Raw genomic sequence first — 20,068 nt, forward strand, 5'->3', positions numbered from 1 at the left:
CCCATGAATAGGTAGTAGGCCCGTACACCTGCTCATAACCTATTTCGTAGAAGTTTGCCTCTTTTATCAGCGATTACTTTTTAGATTAAATTCAACAAAAATCAAATTTTGATTCCCATCACTAACTTTTTTTTTCAGTTAATTGAATTATTTGAAATCCATTCATTAACTTTAATATTGAGGTTAATTTTAAACTTTACTTACAGTCGATATTTATATAATCAATTATGATCCAATTGTCATAATTATTAAGATCAGTCATCTCATAATTGATTAATTTGTAATCAATTATACAATCTTAAGCCTGAATGGAACCTAAAAGTGATGAGATAATAATCAAAATTATTGAAAAGACCAGCTTGTACTAATACTAATATTAGTGAATTGCTAGCCAGTAACTAGTCCGCGGTCACATGAACACAAAGTAAATATGGGTTGAGAGTTACGATCCGCTTTATAGCATTTCAGACAACAAACACTGAGACAGAAGCAACATATTACATGGTTGAACTATAATGGAACTGTAGTTACACTACAATTTACAGACACTTTCTCTGAAAATTTACAACATTATATATAATGTAAGCTTTGTTTTCAAGGTCAGACTGAGCAATGACCGAATCGGCACCCTCTATCTGATCAATCATTTCATCAATCTGTACAAACAAAAGAAAGTTCATGAATGAGTATGGGCATTGGAGGAAGTAGAGTTGACCAGCGAAAAATGGAATATTGAAAATTCTGGGATAAACTGATTTACTTACGTCTACGATACATGCTATTGTTTCCATAGTAAGGAGCTTCTTGTTCCTGTATCTGCAGAAATTGGAAAGAGATATCAGGAATTGCTTCTCAAAGACCTGAAACGAGAGTTTCAGCAGATACACTATGCTTGTGTATACAACCTCAGAAAGCGTGAGAATTCTACTCCAGTGATCGAATAAAGAAACAAATGACAATCCTTCCTTTTCACATGTTTATGTCATTGCTAGAAATACAAATCCTTCCAAATCTCGGAAACCCATTATAGCTGATCTAACTGATGCGGTTCATGATCCAGTAAGCTTAATAAAATTAAACTTTAGAAATGAGACAAGAAAGAAGCTCTAAAGACTCTCCATGCATATCAATGATGCAGACAAAAATTAAACACAAGGTTCAAGAATATAAGATGCCTACCTGGAAATGGCTGGGATACATGTTTCTCCAACCGAATGATTCTGCAGGACAAGTATGAGAGCCCACATCTTAATTTAGGATACTAACCAAGGCAAAAATTTGCATAATACACTCACATACCTGATGTGAAGCCAAGCGCTTGTTCATGATGGTAGGGACGAGATGCCATACTGAAACCATGGGACAAGGCACTGGAATTAGTAAACAAATCAGTAAGCGTCAAGGAACAATGAGATGGTCAAAATCTTGAATCAACTAAAAGAAGCTTAATCTATAGCTTAGTTTATCTAAAACCTCGGGCCTGAAATTGGATAAGAACTTCCAGTGCATTGTCGAGGTAACCCTCTGGGTTCCAAATAGAGTGGATCATGTTCCTGAAGAAAAGGATAGAAGGGTGAATTCAGCTGTTTGCATATACCACATGAGAACAGCATTAAGCTAGTAACGGAAGGAACAATGCATGAACATAAGCAATAACCTTTAGCAACATACCAGAAGTGAAAATGGTCGCTTGCTCGCAGGTAGGGGAAGATGATGGTGTGGAGGAGTGGTGTCTGCTCAGACATGAGAATTAATTAAATACACTAGAAGCATTTCTTCAATCTTCACCGAAGGGTTTTACAAAACTAAGAATGGTCTTGGTTTTACAATAAACTACAAATAAATTTACAAAAATATTCAGCCAACAGGATGTCATTACAATTTCTTCCATTTTATATGTCGAACTGTACTTAAACACTTTATCACATTAGTAGATCATTAAACCCCAGACAAAGTTGTGCACAGATCTATCAACACATACTCACATCAACTCTCCACTCTCGAAAAAATAGTTTATAATGGAGCTATGCAGATCAGAAATCAAGAGGAATAAAAGAAAATGTGCAGATAAAGAAGGCAGCATAAGTTCCAACAAATGCCAGCAAATGTTATTTTAACAGAGAAGCACTGGAGAAACAAAACTTATTACTAGATTATTCATACCTATGTTGCGAGGAGGAAGGATATGACTGCTTGCTGCTTGTTGCCTTAAGATTTGTAGAAGTTCATTAGTAGTACAAGAGCTGTTGTCAACTTTTGCTTGACCATAACTCCTAATGGCAAGCTTTCCCTTGTTTCTAGGTTCATACGGTTTTGCGGTGGCTGCAAAGCCAAAAAAATTACAGACAGGAAAACAGAGCAGTCAATATACCAAATAAGTTGTTCTCTTACCTTATCAAGTACAAGAAATCAAGAACCAGTTACTATATGCAATACAAGCTAAACAAGCAAAATACACCCAAGGTATGACTCATGTAGCAGTGAATTGCGCATGGAGTTGATTGTTATATGGTGAGCAATTTAAATAATTCTATAAAAGCCTTAGATGTGCTTCCTTGAACTATACTAAAGGTGTATGGAGCTCAGATGTGTTTCTCCATGACATGCAAACAAGTGCAACTGCACAAACAAGAAATACATGCAAAGGTAATAGGAAATGCTATAACCTCTGTTGCCTAAAAGGCCTCTTCTTGCTGCTTAACAGGTTATATTTATAAAATTCATCCTGCTCAAATGTCAAATTTTCTTCCCTTGTCGATAATTGCCGTATGTTGCTTGGGAGAAGGTTCTTCACACTTCCAGTGATACAATTAGACCTCAGAGGTTAGAGAACAGGCCGTTGTAATTTGATATGGAAAGTCCCCTACCTTTTCTCAAGATCTCCAATGCAGGCTCAGTTAAGGTTATATAATAATGAAGGGCCTTTCAGGTTAAAATGGTCAATCTTGGGTATATGTAAAAGTCATGATTCAGATTGCAAAATAAAACCTGTCTAAATCCGAATCGACCAGACTGTGGCCGCAATGCTTGCAGTACTCCTAACAACCCTCCTGGGTTGATACTATACTTTAAACAGTCTGATCAAATACTTTTTTTACAACTGGTTTTGTGATTGTTTCTAAAGATGTTTGAATAGTTGGTAGGCCTAGAAAATAAGTTTATTAACTATTTTCTTTGCTCTTTGATTCCATTTTCTGCAAGGAATCAGAGTGTATCTCCTGGTGAAGTGTAAAACGTCATTGAAAATCTACTTAGCAATCCTTTCAATTGCCTCATTAGCATGTTTCTATTGGCGACTGCATTCATAAGGATAAAAGCTAGATATACGAGCCAGGCTGGAAGGCTATATCAACTTCCAAGGGCAAAACATTGCTAATCAATCTCCAAACTTCTTGCCAAAACCTGTATGTCAAGAAGTTCTCTCTCTCCTACCAGCTATTAGAAATACCACAGTGCTTGCACAAAACAATTTACCACCCAACCTCATAGGAAGAAGCAGTTACTGCCAAGATAATGTCAACCAGGCAACGCAGAACTTCTGGCTTCTTTAATCTAGTAGAATGTTGAAAGATTGACACTAAATAAGAATGAAAAGAACGCTGGGACTTACATTGTAATGATTTTAGATTCTTCTTTGGGAGTCGCTTGCTAGTGAGACTTGAGACATGTTCCATTTGCTTGCTCTTTGAAACTGGTTTTGCAAGAGAGGCAGTCATTTCAACCTAAATGATCATTAACATGGAGATTACATAAAGGCATAATTTGAATGTAAGTTATAAGAAAGTATCCAGGTAAAGTAGAACCTTGGAGCCATCATGCTCCAGTCTCTCTCTACCAATAGCCTCAATGCACAGGAGAGCAGCATCTCGGGATGTATAGTTAATAAATGCAAAATCTTTTCTCCTGGATGAAGGGAGATCTTTGGCAAGAACAACACTTTCAATTTCACCAAATCTTCTGAAGTATTCTTTTACTTTCTCTTCATCCCATGAGGAGGGTAGATATTCAGCATAAACTGATTTCACCTGAAAGGAAACAGAATAGTTCTACCATATTGGGCAAATATATATATATATGCATATACATATATAGAATAGGAAATTTATTTGATTAAAGCCACTTGACATTATTCAGAGATTAAAATGAAAAAGAAAACAAATAGAAATGTGGGTGACAACTACAGAACAGGAAAATTTGTACATTAGAAAATTAGATCTACAGCGAATAACAACACCAAAGTTAGGCAGCAAATAAAAGAATCAGATTGACCAAGAATATTTAGTGATTCATAAAAGAAACATGATCCGACAACACTGACCTTTAGTAATTCTTCTTCAGCGGGCTCCATCAAGGGTTGCGCCCATGCAACCTTTATCTTCAGGTTCTTCCCAAAAAGATTTTTCTTTTGGAGTTTATTAAAAGCAATTTGAGCATCTTTACTTGTTTCAAACTCAACAAAGGCAAAACCACGATTTTTCTCAATGTTATTAGGATCAGCCTTGAGAATAACCATATCTATTTTCTCAAAACCAGCTTTCTCTAACAAGCTCCGAACCTGCAGAAAGACAACTCCTCAGTTACATCACTTGAAAAACTTGTCTGAGAACATCAATGTATACAGAAATGCTCACATCTTCAGTCTTCCATATTCTGTCTATGTTGCCAATAAATATTGCATCGTTGCCCTGAACTGGTGCTGCACCACACTGCTTCCCACATATCTAAGGTTGAATTTTGGAAATACAGAATGTAAGAACGGCATGATGGTCAAAAGCAAATGCTATAATGTTCCATAGAAGACACAAACTAAAGACTAAGGCCAAGCAGAAACAATGTCCCCAGAACTGTAAAATGCATTAATATTGATATATCCTGAGAAACTTCAAGCTGAGAAAAGAAGAATTCGCCAGGCCTGCAATTTCGATATGATTATGTGGCAAGACACAGAACAATGACTGCCATGCTTTATGATTTTGGTCTCTCCACACAACCACTTCAATCATATTAGTATATCAACTTCTAACTACACAAGCTACAACTTGCACCAGCAATGGGCACGTCATTAACATAACTCAGATAAATTTGTGCTGTTTCCAAAAGAAAACTTTAATTAACTGGAACTTGAGTAGAAAGTTACCTTAACTTTGGAGTATTTCGCCAATGCTTTGTTAGCATCTGCAGCTGTAGCAAACCGCACAAATGCAAAACCTTTATTCTTCCCTGTCTTACTATTCATCATCAACCTCACTTCAGTGACTGTTCCAGCCTCTTCAAATACTTTCCTAATATCATTCTCGTTTGTATCCTCACCCAATTCACTGACAAAGATCTCTGTTCTTCGCCTCTTCTTCCGCTCCAATGCCTCCATTTCCCCACTTAGTAATAGCGCTTCATTCAGTGCAACAGCATCATTTGCCACTTCCATATTTCTGCTTCTTTGTTTTTCAATTGTACTTCCATTTTTCTCCCCAACACAAACAATGCTTTTATTTCTCACCGGTCCCACATTTTGGCTTGCGACTGGCCCCACATCCTCTTTATTGACTATATCCATATTCTGATTTACCACAGTAGAATCATTTGATGCACTCTCCATCACATAATCCGAGATATGCTTACTTCTTTCTGTTTCTGTATTAATTTTGGGTGCATAACTAACATTCTCAACTTCCATAGAGTTACGATTACACACATTTAGGTCATTTACGTCTACTCCAGTCATAGCATCGTAACTCTTCACCTCATCATTCTCCACACAATAATCGGCGCTCAGACACTTACCTTTCTCAGAAACCATTTGTTGTGGCACACGTGTGACAATATTAACTTTTGATGTTTCCATCTTCATGATGCATCGTAGATCACCTTTCTCGTCGATCATTGCTGCTGGGACATGTGCGCCTCTGTTTAGCTTTGAAGCTTCCGCATCCACAGAATCAATATCCCTTACATCATTGCCTTTCATGCAAGCAATTGGTTCTAAAAGACTTGCAGCTTGATCAACTTTCGATGTTTCCATTACTCTATCATCAATGTTTGATTTTTCCATTACTTCGTTAGCAGTAATAGTTTTCTTTGTTACCCTATCCACAAGATTAGCATTTGTGATGTTTGATTGCCTCATTACCTCATTAACAAGACAGCTTCTCTCTGTTACTACATCCACAAGATTAGATTTTTCAATAACATTATGCACAAGATTCGAACTTTCTGTTACCTGATTCAATTTCACCACATTCGGGGCTTCCTCCATCAATCCTTGATTTTCCGAACTACTAATCGGAACCCTCTTGGGCACTCTCTTCTTTATCACCTTCTTCACCACCCTCACTATCTTTTTCACTATCTTCCGCTTCCGCGTTGCTGGCACTGCCACTCCACTCGCAACACCCTCAGTCTCAGGCCTAGTTACAGGCTGCATCGAACTGTCATCATTCTCATTGGGCCTTTCTACCTGTTCAGAAGATAAAATCGACTCATTTCTTGCCACATCTCCGCTCCTCACAACTGTTTCACCTTCTACATGAACGGTTTTTTCAGGCCCGAAACGTTCGAGCATCGTGTTTTTGGTATGAAGAGATGTTTCTGTTTCCACATTGTCATCAGTAGTGATTCTACCTATATCAGACTTCACCGTGCACGAATTTCTAACTAGGGCTTTTTGCGAACATCGGGATTGAGTCTGAGAAAAATGGCTCGTTGCATGACAGGATGTTGCAGCGGTGTTTCCGGTATCCATAGAATTTACGCGTAGATATTTCTGAGAGGGTTCCGGAGAAGCGTGAGTGACAGTGGATGGCGGTGGAATGACAAAGGCCCTGGTCACGGTGGTAGTGGGGGCGGGGGCGGCAGAATTAACGGAGTTGGAGTTACGTGAATTGGGCATAGAACTACGGGCGATTTCCCGAGAGGTCCGGCACGGCGGGCCCGCGGCGTAAGCAGATTTTGGAGGCATTTCAGGTGCAGTGACACGCCACTTTTTCTGTCTGCGTTGTATAAAACTGATCTTTGTCAGATGGAATTCTTTTCTTTGTGTAGTTTTTTAATTCAACATAATTACGAATATATTATAATAAATATTCGTTAATAAATATTTTGATGAAATTATACCTTTCGTTGTATTCAGAATTATCAATTTTTATCTTTGTTATACTTAAAAAAAATAGACAAAATGAATGAATTTTTTTTGAATAAATGTGAAAAAATTATTCATTTAGCTCAAAAAAACAATTAAAAATAAATAACTTTAAAATTTATAGTAAATAAAAATATTTTGATCTACTCATACAAAAAATTAATAAATTAGACTAATTATTAGATAAATATTAAATAAAAAGTTTCTATAATTTTTTAAATAATGAAAAATTATCGGGGATATAAAAAGTTGCTGTTTAAACTCTCTTATTCAGCTTTATAAGGAATTTGTAGAAATATTTCAAAATTATGGACTAACAATCTTAGAACATTTTAAGAAGAAATTAAAATAATTACATTATTGGATGGATTTCAAATCCACTCACTATCTAAAATGGATTCGATAAATAATCTAAAATTTATTAATCCATTTTATAAACCTAACAAATTAAATAAACTTTAACTACGAATTTAAAGATAATACGATTAAAATTTGTCAATTTTAATGTACTCTAAAAGTCTAAATTAATTTACAAGTATCTATGAAATATAAATTTACTTATCGACGGGATATAATTTACCGATTGAATATTGTAAAATTTGAAAAAAGGCTACCTTTGTTAAACTTTGAACTATACAAACATAATTATGTATCATGGTATCTTGAAATTTTATTTAATTTACAACTTCTCACCAAACATTTTATGCAAAGTGATCCCATAAAATCAAACATTCGGACAACATTTTATCAAATCCAAGCAAATCAGATGATCCAATCATCATCCTCAGCAACTCTAGACTTGAACAGATAAACAAAATAAGAAACGGCCGCCGCCGTCACCGCCAGGGCCACAGCCACCTTGGCCAGCCTCAAGCACGGAGTTTTCCCTGCCCTCCCCTGAAACTCACACGCCGCCGCTGAACTCTCAGCTGGTGCTTGTGTCTGCGCTTTGGCTCCGCCACCACTCGGCCGTGGTGCTGGGCTCTGATCTTTGGCGGGTTCATGCTTCGGCGTTTGATCAGTCTTGGCTGCTTCAGGCGACCCATTTCCAGTTTTTGGAGGGACTGCAGGTTTTCTTTTCGGCATTGTGATGTAGAGGAAGCCATTCACAAACTTCGCGCGGATTGCAGAGGTATCGCAGTTGCTTGAGATTTGGATTTCTTTGTAGAATTTGCTCTTTCTTGATGCGTCTAACGGACGTTCTCCAGAGATTTTCAGGACCCCGTGATTGCTGATTTGCACTTTCAGCTGTTCCTTGTTGAATTCTTGAAAACATCAAGCAAAGCAGAAATGTTATAGCAATTCATTATTCACTCTTCGAGTTTATAGAACATTTAATGAAGTTTCTGAATCAAATAAGACTGTGGAGTTCACGAGACGTCCAGGAAAAAGAAAATCGAAAAACAAGAAGACAACATGGTAAGTGTGCATATTCAATTACCTTGGAGATGGATTTCAAGAACGTCGAGGTCTTCACTACGTTGCCATTTACATAAGGGTTCGAATTCCTCGTGTGCAAGTGCATGATCACCTTTTCCTGCCATAGTAGATACACGACTCGCGACTGCGCTGCTGCTGATGTTGTCTGGGTGGGGGGGTTGATGTAGATATGTCTTTCTTGAGTTCATATATATAGGAAGTTGAGAAAGATCAACATAGGATGTCCCAATTGGTTTCTTTTGGATTTGCATCATAGAATGAGAATCAATTCTTTCTGGCCGTATAGGGTTAGTGTTGCTTTATTCCTCTCTGCATATTCTGGGTTCTGATTTCCTAGGTGATAGGCCATGCACTAGATATACTTTATTTCACTAAGCCAACTTCCTTGGTAGCTTTCCTCCTATTTGCCCTTCCGAATGTCTGGCTTTGTAGTTTTTGTGTGTGGGGATGGGGGGTGCTTGTATGAATAAGTGTAGAAACATTTAAAAAGAATAGTATAAATCATGTTACTTCAACATAATATAATTTTTATTATCAATGCATCGTAATTTATATCAAACAGTGTGAATCATATCACGTCAGTACAATGTAAATTTTGCCACCGACATAGACTTGATCTATATCAATTGATGTTTTCACAAATGAAAAATATTGCAATTTGTTACGCTTGGGAGCACAACTAAAAACTGGCATTACAGAAAAGATTAGGGCATTCCCGATAAATATAGTACAAGCTCAATCGAAACTCTCAGCTTTGAAGGAAACAACTGTTGCATCTCGTATTTCATTTTACATGTACGTTCTATGTATGTAACATCTTTATCAATATACAATCGATATTATACTACCTCAGTTTCGAGTTTTCTTCATCATTAGAGCTTCAGTTAACTCCATGTGCTTCAAATTGCCCCTCAATCTAAACAGGGAAGTATTGGATCTTCTAGTCAAGAAAACCATCAAGCTTGGGCATTTGATGTTCACTGACATATAAACATGAGATTAAGAATAAACAACAAGGGCCAGGAAGAGATCCTCTGCTCCTAACCTCCTACAACTTCTCATTGTCTCTTCCTCGGCAGAATACATTTGCAAGCCCGATATCTAGATATAAAGATTTTGGGCCGGATTTTTCACTAGCAAGTTGAGGTCTTGGTAGCCAATGCAACAAGAAAGTCTCTGTGGTTCCCTTCCGGAGTAGTCTCACATATGACATTCTTCAATTCCACGCCGTATTTCTTTTTGAAGTTGCAGCGGATCTCATCCATGTCAACCTCTGTCCGGCTCACCATAACACGCACCAAGGCAGCCTTGTCGTTCGTCGTCCCCTTCAAGCATCCATACAGCGCCTAGTAACAGAACATGCCACATAAGATGGAGATAAGGCTACCGGTGTGTTTGTTATTTCCAGCAATTATTCCTCAGGTTCTTGCAAAATGGGAGAAGAGATGCACAAAATGTACCTCAGCATAATATCTTGGTGGGCTGCATATGCATTTCACAACAACTCTCACTGCATCTTCAAATTCTCCCGAGTCCTCATTTTTCAGAAACTGAAAAGTGAACACAGCACGACAAATTGGAAACTAAACATGTCATCAAAACATCGAACAAATTGGAATTAAACATGTCGATCACGACATGAACAGCGGCTTACACTGGTGTAGCTGTGCCCATAAATATGCTTGTAGCTGAAAAATGTTAGCTTGAGCTGTCCAATGCTCCTTTTACTAAAGATCTCAAGAACAACAGCCTCATCAATAGCTCCCGGCCTCCCCTCCCCTGTTTGGAACAGCCTTCTTGCATCACATTTTGCAATGTGTTGACTAACATCAGCGTGGTGTGCCTTGTGTGATGCAGACAATGCCATCAACATCTGCTAAAACCAACCCAACAGAATTCACTTGGAGTCTGAGCTTACATTACATTTACGCTTTTGCACGTTCATCTTTGAACCCGAAACAGCAAATACCCAAACAACAACATATTAAAAAGAATTGAAGGACTGATATATACAGTAGTTCTAATCTAACCTTTTGGTAAGGATGGGGAGGCTCAATGCTGGCAATGTCAAGGTCTAACTGGCTCCTATATTTTGCATGATAGGCTTGTAGTATGAGAAGAACATGGCTCGATTTTCGGCACGTAAATATTTCGACTAAGGCCTTGTAATTGACACTATTGTTTCCATGAAGAGACTCTCTTGCAAAAACTGCATCACGCTCAAATGGATCAAGCATCAAACAGAGCAAGAATTGGAGCCCTGGATCAAACTTTTGAACTAAGTCCTCCCCATAAAGTTCCATGTATGTTTCTCTAACTTTTCGGCACTCAGCCTGGCTCAAACCAACCAGAACTTGAACAAGCCTTTTCTCCTCCCCCAAAGAATCATGAATTTCTCTGCAAACACTCTCAAAGCTCTCAGTTCGTGAAAGTGAAACTGCGTTTGCATTTGGAGCCATTTCAAGAACATTGCAGGGGGAGAGGTTGAGAAGCAGAAAAAGTGAAGAAAAGCAGTGACTTGGAGGACAAGGAAAAGTGATTTTCTGACGGGGTATTGATACACATACACCATATATGAAGTGATTATGGATGGATGTTGTGAAAAAAGTTGAGGAAAAAGCTGAAAGTTTTATCTGGGGGAAGTAGAGAAATGATGTGTAACGTGTTTGTACATTTGTACAAAGTGGCCGGATGAGTTTGTCGCTTTGCGCTACCCTCATGCCTTTCCTACTAGACATTGAGTCCCTTTGCCAACTTTTTAGAATAAAATTCTGCCTTTTTCGCTCAACAGGCTTTTGCCTTCTGCCGTCTGCCCTTTTCCCGTTGGGTTTCCTTCTGTATATGCAATTACAATCTGATAGGTGGTTTAAATCTTCTGTGATTGATGTCAAAATTTTAGTATAAAATACCAATTAAAAGTTTAAAATTGGACTTTATATCTGTTCTAAACAATTTCGCATAAGCGTTCATATCAAATTTGGGTCTTATGCACTCTGATAGATTAATTCAAAACAAAAGATAAAAGTTATTCTTTTATTTTGGATTGATTTAATTAGGTCAAAGCATGTTCAAGTGCAACGTGTCAGTGAGTTGATACACATTAAAAACTATGGTATTCAAGCCTAATAGAAATTATTTCAAACTACCTAAATCTGCTCATACCTTTAAAAAAAGGGCCTTCAGCTCACAATAAGTCATTACATACACACACCATACAAGTCATTATACATATACAATAAATCAAAATGATTCATGTTCAAAAGTAGGGGTCATAAAAAAATTTTAGAATCATCCAAATTAAATCGAATCGCAATTCTAAAATTAGAGTAAAATCACACCGCACTATTAGTTTGATTTTAATTTATAATTTAAAAATAACTGCCAAAAACCACACCCCGCCGCTAAATATACAAATAATTTTTTAAATTATATATATGTGTATAATAATTCACTAAAAATAATTAATTTTTTAGAAGAGTTTCATATTTGAATTATATAATCCCAAAATTCATATGTTATCAAAGATCCACATTACAAGTCCATTTTTGTAAAATTTATATTTGAATTTTATACAAATATTATATATGTATATATATATATATATGTTTAATTGTTTAAACCCATTTGATGATTGTATCAGTTTTTCATTATCTTTGTTTTCTCTAAAATCGACAATCAGCCTTTGTTTGATTAAGTGTTTCCTTATTGGATTAATATATATAATCTTATATTTTAATCTACTTAAAGTTGTGGAGAGTATTGGTGGTCTATGGTGCATGATGTTAGATTTTTTTGCTTGCTACATACAAAAACTTATTTCATTTCTTGATTTTTTGTTAGTCTTAACATCTTATTTTTGTTATAAGTATAAAAACTGCCAAACCGCACAAACCGCATCTTTGATTTTGATTTTAAAAGTAACAATTTAAAAAATTATTTTGTAAAACCGCCAATGGCAATTTGATTTGAAAATAGGTTTGAAAAAATCGAAAGCACAATGTGATCAAAAAGTTCTCTGTCACAATGAGGTTCTACAGCTGTATAGCTTCCACATCTTGTTGACATCAAATCTTCATAGTATTGATACCACATTTCAAGATGATACATAATTTGCTCCACAAATCCAAATAATATTACATATCCACATCTAAGAACACACTTCAGCCCCTTTATGTATTCAAGTTCTACTGACTACTTGTAGGTATTTATCTCACTTTATGTGAGTATTTGTAATATGATTACAGTTACCATCATGTATTGGTTGGATCGAGAATTATTATAATTTATTATTTATTATTTTTAATATATTAATGTATTGATTAAATAAATGCAATTTAAAAAAAAAAGTTAGGATCAGATAGGTTAAAAAGAAAACGTGCACCTTTTTAGATCTCCCTGCTTATGAGGCGAAAGGATTGCAATTTGCAACACAAGTGACTTACATGGGAAAAAGTTTTGCACATGAAAGCGAAAACTGTGGTAAAGTGGCCTCGTACACACAATTAGACATCTTATTCACCAGATTGTGTCATTTTGAGACTTTCTCCAACGTGTGTTAGGTAAAATTGACTTGTACTATAAAAGAGCTAAGTAAAATTGTCCAAAAATAACACGTGAAATCGCAGAATGCATCACCTTTGTGCGTTCAAGATAACTAAATTGTAGGGCTAAAGTCGAAATTAAGAATTCGGTATATATCAAAGTCGAATAAAAAGTTTCAATTTATCGTGATATATTGGGTTTTGAATTTTCCCCCTATCACACCTAATACAGAAGTATAAATTTTTTTACATATTATATTTTGTTTTTTCGTGTACATGCTTTATATATATTGTTTATATTTGCACTATTTAATGTTTTGCTCACCAAGAATTATGGTTCTAATTTAATTCTCATTTTTATTAAATCAAGACAATTAAATAAATAGTGAATCGAAATATAAAAAAGATTTTAATATTTTATGAAACCAGATCAATTAACCTGTTTTCATATTCCATATAATATTTTGGTGTATATCTAAATTTTTAGATGAGTTTATTTTAGAGTAAATTACATTGACACCTCATCTGAAATTAGGTCAAAATACATCTTACTTTTTGTAAACTTATAACTACATATCTTGGTGTTATAGTTGTAATTATAACTGCACATTCTATTCAAATGCAAAATATACACAAATATTTCCTAAAAAATAATATACTAACGCTACTAAAAAAATGAAATTATAATTTTGTGAAACCCAAAACCCAAGGTCTCGTTTGCTAGTCAGTATATAATTAATGGGTCTGCATTTTTACTTTATCTTAGATAATTATAGTAATTAATCTCAAACTCAAGATTACAAAGAAAATGTAAAAGGGGTGTCAGAGCAATGAATACACTGCCTCGTACGAATGCAAATATGGAGGAAATAACAACATAATAGACATTTTTTTAAAGTTAAATTGTGTATATATTAATTGAGAAAATTGTGGTCAACAGAGAATCCATTCCAAAAGGTATATTAGAAGAGTCCCCTTCAAGATTAAGACCAAATTAGACCAATTGATGTGTAGCTGAATTATCCGATTGAAAGACAAAAGAGAAAAAAATAGATTCCAGATAAGCTACAAACGGCACAATGTCAAAGATCAAAGGACCAAAAACAGAAAGGTCTTGAGAAGCACGGGAGATCTTGACAAGGATTTTTGGCAAGCTAAAAGAGTTGCCTCTCTTGTTGCTAGTGTCTCTGTCAATAGTGTGGGACCTCTTCAATCAAGATGGAGCGAGCGCCATGGCAAACAAACCCCAAGTGAGTATTGTGCCACCACTCCAAGACCCAAAAATTCTCCCCCTTCAAGGAGTGCACCATCAAAATTAATTTGGTACAATCTTCATGTGGAGTCTGCCAAAATTAATGATGAGCTAGGCGGGGGGAAATTGACCATAGTTCTGCACCACAAATGTGTTGAGATAACTTCTAGCAAAATCCACAATTTGTTTTGGGAACAAAAACTCCTTGTTCAGTATTTTTAAATTTTGAGACCACCACAACATCCAACAGATCATGAGAGCACAATTTGTTCGAAAGTATTGCTTACCAAATTGTCTTCCAAAGCTTCCTAAAGCAATGTCGCCATCACTTGTACCTGCAGGAAGCAGAAGAAAGTGCCAAATGATAAGCACTACAATTTGAGAAGAGATCATTTGGTGGACAAAAGTTGCGGGGGGAAATGGGGAAGTGGAAATCAACAAAGCAAGTCTTGGGAGTAAGATAAGAATCCCGCCTAGATGGATGGAATTTTAAATTTGGTCAAAATATAGGTTAATACCGAACTGTAAAGTTTTTTTCTGAGCTGCCAATTTTTTGGAAACCGGACATTAGTCTGAAAAATAGTAGCATAATGTTTGGATTTGTTTTCTGAGTGTTTTGTTGTATTTTGTGGAGATAGAGAGAGAAAAATAAAGATAAATAAGTGTGTGTTAGAGATAATATGTATGTTTGGATTTGTTTTTAAAGATAATTTAAAATAAGTATTGTATGTTTAATGTTGTGTTTTGGGAGACAAAAATTACTATTCATTGTCAAATCACTGTCAAATCATGTCTTTTTTATATATTTTTATGTATATGTATGTGTATATATATATATATATATGTATATATTTATGCTAAAACAGTTTAAAACACCTAGATAAGGTGTTTCTGAATGATGGCAAACATTGGATATGTTTTGACTCGTCCCGAAGATAACTTGAAAATGAAAACAAACATAGTGTAGATATCCAATCCAATGAAACTAAGTAACAAGGCCTAAGTATGTACCCTTTGTCTTTTTTTTTTTAATTTTGTGAATCAATTATATTATTATATTATGAATATAAATCACTATGGCAATCTACAATTAATTATCAACAATTATTATTCCATAAAAAATAATAATTAATTACTAATAATTTATAATTATCCAACAAAATGTTATAAAAATAGAGGGGAAAAAATGGAAGAGTGAGATATGCCATTGAAGTTTAATTCAATTAACGAATTTGAGATCCCATCACGCATTTACATCTAACAATTATATAAATACTAACTATTAATTTATCATAACGATAATAATTAAATAATCATACTCTTTAATATTAATAATTAATATATTGATTATAAAATTAGGATTGCAACTCAAGGCAAGTTTACTTTTATATCATAACTCAAAGTTACCTGGTCAATAGACCGCATGCCAACTTTGCAAGACAACTGGGTAAATATCAGTGAATAATTTTTGTTTTATTTTGAAATGTTAAGAAAGAAAATAAAATTAACAATAAATAAAATAAAGTAATTTAAGAGTGAATGAAAAGTCGGGAAATGGGGAGAGAGGCGTGGAACATGGGGCAAAATGGGTCCCCTTGCTCCAACTAATGTCGCTCTCACGCTCTCGACATATTCAATCAATCAAACATTGACCATAGAAAAGGTTTGGGTGGCGTGCTAAGGCCTGTCAACGTGATCCCCTATTTTTGGCATATCCAATTCCAACCCCTCCCTTCAAGATCATCATCTAAATACTTTTTTTTGTCTCATAAATTATATATTATATTTTGTTAATTGAACTACATTCGTTGTTATATAATTTTTTTTATTTGTGTTAATTTATTATATTAAATTTAAAAAGTTTGCAAGTTATCATATGTAATCGTTCTTCAATCAAATTTTCTATCGAAAAAATATTACGTGCATTGCACATTTGATATCTAAAGACAATTCAGTCTTTTAAGTATCACATGTACACTGCATGTGATACTTTTTCTACAAAAAGTTTGCATCGAAAAATGATCATATATGGTAACTTGCAAATTTCATAAAGTTGTGATGATAAATTAACAAAAAATAAGGTCAAGTGTAAATATGGGTGTAATTTAATAGCAAAATATAATATACGCAAATTATTATTCTGAATTTAGAATAATACATCTCCCTCTCTTGCACAAAGTAAAATAATCCTGGTTGATGGGGTTCTAATAAAATAAGATGTTAAAATAAATACGTCCTTTTATAGGATTTTAAATGCCTAAACAACATTATGATCCGCTCATTTTTACTTGGATTGGATTACACTTGTTCGATCTGAATGGGTGACGTGGATTCATAATCTCGACCATTCAACACTTAAAAGGTGAAAATTACTACATGTGGATTCATATAAATATGAAGATTTTGCCGTATAAATATTCCACGGCAATTTGGGGGGCCAACACACATAATTTATTGAGAGAATATTTTTCAATTTTTTTTTATGGTCTCAAACTCTAACTAACTTAAGTATTAAAGAGTTTTAGTCAGAAATCTCTCGGGTCCGAACGCTTATTCAGATTGGACTAAGCTCGGAGTCATTACGATCTCAGACCTGAACCCCGGGTGAATTAGAGGGAGGATCTTCGAAAACAAAAAATAATAATAATAATTAGCTTAAATGTATATAACTATTACAATCTAATCATGTTTATTACTGTCCAAGTGTAACACTAAATCAAATAAGATTAGCTGAAAAATATAATTCTATCACTGCTGAGCAAAGACCAGTAAAATGGCACTGTATTTTACTATGCATCTTTCACGTTTTCATCAGTTTGTCAAATTAATATTTTTAAATATGATCTCATTCAAAGCATTAATTTGATACGGCCAACTTACAACCACTATTTTTAACAATAAGGGTTAATTATATTTAAATCGGGTGAATAGCAATTTATCCCCCTATGATATTAAAATTGAGCACATTATTCCCCTATTAAAAAAATATAGCAATTTATCTCTCTATATTTTTTAAAATTGAAGCAATTTACCTCCTTATATAGGGAGGTAGATTGCTTCATTTTAAAAATCATAGGAGGGTAAATTGTTGTATTTTAAAAAATATAGGGAGGTAAATCGCTATTTATTTTTTCACAAGGGGGTAATTTGCTCATTTGCGATATCACAAGGGGGTTGCTTGCATTTTTGCCTATTTAAATCTTATTTGAAAATACAAAATTACAGTCTCATCTAAAAGAATTTTTGAATTATATTTATATTTCCTTCAAAAATTCTTCATTTACATATGATCCCCTCCCGTTAGATATTGAAAGGAGAATATTGCCGTCAACAAAAAAAATTAATTAAAATTTTAATTTCGTCCATCAATTAATTTTCACATCCATATTTTTATACTTAAGTAAAAAATATAATATATATTGACAAAATTATTACATATGAATGTTAAACGAGGAGCAAAATAAAAATTTAAAATAATTCTTTTGCCAACGTCATTATTTTTCGTCTAAATCATAATGAAAAATGATCCGATATAAACAGTATTTTTTTTAAAAGTGTAAAATATTTTAAAAAAATATATAATTTGACATTTTTAAAAGGGCATAAATATAATTAATTCTAAGAATAAAATAAAAAAACCGTCATGAAAACTATCAAATAAGCCGGCGGTTGCACATATTGAAGTCGCATTATGGCGGAGTGATGTTTGTCGCTATCTTGGTAATCCGACGACCTGTTTTCTCTTTCTAACTTTGTTGCCCTTCTGTGTCCGCCACTCAACAAAGAGTTGTAAGTTGTTTGTCGCCACTGAACAATTGCGCTTTTCCCTTTCTTGCTTTGCCACCACATATTGTCCAATTATAACACCATCTTCTCAGATAAATCAAATTACATAGTAATTTTATCTTTGATTCTAACTTAACTATAATTAGCATAATGCTTTGTGCTATGCATAAAATCCTCTCATGCCAACTATAACACTTCATTTTCTTTCTATTTAATAAATGCTATAAAAAGAAATAATTTCTTCTATGTCTACCGTTATATGTATTCGTCTAATTTAGTAGTGTGCGATTTTTTATTAATCGACTGAAAATTAATTAAATTGAATTTAATTATTTCGTCTTTAGTTTCTACATTCGATTATATTTTGATTTTTGTGCTGTTAATCTAACACAATCGAATATTGAATTTTAAAAACTATATGCATTATATTATAAATATAATAAAAAATAATATATAAATATAAAATATCTTAATATCTGTATCTATAATAAAGATAATAAATTCATGGTTTATACATAATTTAATTTATTATAATTATTAATTAACAAATAATTTATAGCTAATAAATTAATATTATATATATGTTTTAATTTTCTATTAATTCAATAAAATTAAATTTACTTCGATTCGGTATTCAGTACGCCATTTTCGTGAATTAAAATTTTGATTAACTGAACTTTTGATTCAATTTAACTCGATTAATCAAAATCAACATCCTATCTAATTCAATATAAACCTTCACGGGATTGTCGAAAAATTAACACGTTTGAAATATATTCATTTGAAAAATTGTCAGGCTCACTTCATTAATTTGAGATGATTATTTATAAATACAATAATTTTATTTTAAAATATAAAATGTTGATGCATTTAAATTTTAAAAAATTAAGAATAACTAAAAGAAAAAGGATTAGACTTTATATTATTTCAAGGGTCCCAATGTAATAAATATATTACGTTCGTCTATTTATGAGCATTTAATAATATTTTTTATTAGCTGGGATTTTTTCTTTCTTTTTTTTTTTTTTATAATATCCAATTTATTATAACATTTAATAAATTTAAAACTCGAACTCATAATCATTTTGGTTGTAAGGATTGTAGTCTTACCAGGCAAGTAAGGTCGTATCACAATAATTAACTAACACGATTTGAAAAATACCCTGTCCATAAATAAAGAGAAAAATAAGTATATTTTTTTGAAATTGAATCAGCTTTGCTAAACTGATGCCAAACAACTCAACTCCAGTTTATTTTGTGATACGAGTTATTTGAATAATATGATAAACAAATATGTATTAATTATATTATATTTATTTAGACTGTTTAGATTGAATAACTCAACCCACCTGTTCAGATAAATTGAATTATTCGAGGGGAATAGTGAAATAAAAATTAAGCCCTATAATGCAAATAAACATCTTATGCGATGTATTAAACAACTTATCTAATTTAATAATGAAAAGTAAATGAGGACTCAACAAAATTAAGTCTTCGTTGTTTCACATTGCTTATAGGAAATACCCAAATAATCGCCTATACTATTATAAAGTAAAGGGGTCTTATAGAAACAAAAGGGTAATTCTCGTACTATTTACATCAAATTTTTTAAATACAAAAAATATCATTCTATTAATAGAACTTATTTAATTTTTCAACTCATATTGAATTAACTATTCAATCACGTCACTTAACAGAAATTAGTTCCATGCAATTACTGCACTCACAAATTAGATTTACTCATTTTTGTTTTATTTTATTATTAATTAAATTAAAAATAACATATTAATATTTATTTTGCATGTAATATAATCATCGCTACTATAATATATAGGGATAATTACACTCTCCTCCCATGAAGTTTGGTGTAATTATATGTAGACCCACTGTAGTTTGGAAAATTACATCTAGCAC

The 20,068-nt window shown here is 33.6% G+C and overlaps 3 protein-coding genes across 4 annotated transcripts; all 3 read right to left on the reverse strand.

Moving 5' to 3' along the window:
• Nucleotides 1-414: 414 nt before the first annotated feature.
• LOC105173938 (uncharacterized) lies at nucleotides 415-7,016 on the reverse strand. 2 transcript variants are annotated; one of them, XM_011095861.3, is made up of 12 exons: nucleotides 5,138-7,016; nucleotides 4,632-4,721; nucleotides 4,319-4,555; nucleotides 3,804-4,025; nucleotides 3,611-3,722; nucleotides 2,164-2,322; nucleotides 1,672-1,733; nucleotides 1,474-1,553; nucleotides 1,300-1,349; nucleotides 1,180-1,220; nucleotides 765-816; nucleotides 415-656 (listed from the first exon to the last, which is right to left on the reverse strand). In XM_011095861.3, exons 1-12 carry the CDS (start codon nucleotides 6,953-6,955, stop codon nucleotides 652-654), a joined length of 2,928 nt encoding a protein of 975 aa, XP_011094163.1. In that variant the 5' UTR covers nucleotides 6,956-7,016; the 3' UTR covers nucleotides 415-651. The 2 variants fall into 2 exon arrangements, with proteins under 2 accessions (XP_011094163.1, XP_011094162.1); XM_011095860.3 differs by having other exon boundaries at nucleotides 1,300-1,370.
• A 751-nt stretch (nucleotides 7,017-7,767) lies between these two features.
• Nucleotides 7,768-8,897, reverse strand: LOC105174197 (uncharacterized). The gene is made up of 2 exons (XM_011096224.3): nucleotides 8,577-8,897; nucleotides 7,768-8,400 (listed from the first exon to the last, which is right to left on the reverse strand). The coding sequence occupies exons 1-2, from the start codon at nucleotides 8,827-8,829 to the stop codon at nucleotides 7,898-7,900; spliced, it is 756 nt and encodes a 251-aa protein (XP_011094526.2). The 5' UTR covers nucleotides 8,830-8,897; the 3' UTR covers nucleotides 7,768-7,897.
• A 413-nt stretch (nucleotides 8,898-9,310) lies between these two features.
• On the reverse strand, nucleotides 9,311-11,170 carry LOC105173939 (uncharacterized). Its single transcript, XM_011095863.3, has 4 exons — nucleotides 10,606-11,170; nucleotides 10,230-10,448; nucleotides 10,036-10,125; nucleotides 9,311-9,921 (listed from the first exon to the last, which is right to left on the reverse strand). The coding sequence occupies exons 1-4, from the start codon at nucleotides 11,032-11,034 to the stop codon at nucleotides 9,709-9,711; spliced, it is 951 nt and encodes a 316-aa protein (XP_011094165.1). The 5' UTR covers nucleotides 11,035-11,170; the 3' UTR covers nucleotides 9,311-9,708.
• Between the last annotated feature and the right edge of the window lie 8,898 nt (nucleotides 11,171-20,068).

This window comes from Sesamum indicum, linkage group LG11 (genome assembly GCF_026168435.1).
Source record: "Sesamum indicum cultivar Baizhima isolate 11 linkage group LG11, ASM2616843v1, whole genome shotgun sequence".
NCBI classification, from domain to species: Eukaryota; Viridiplantae; Streptophyta; class Magnoliopsida; order Lamiales; family Pedaliaceae; genus Sesamum; species Sesamum indicum.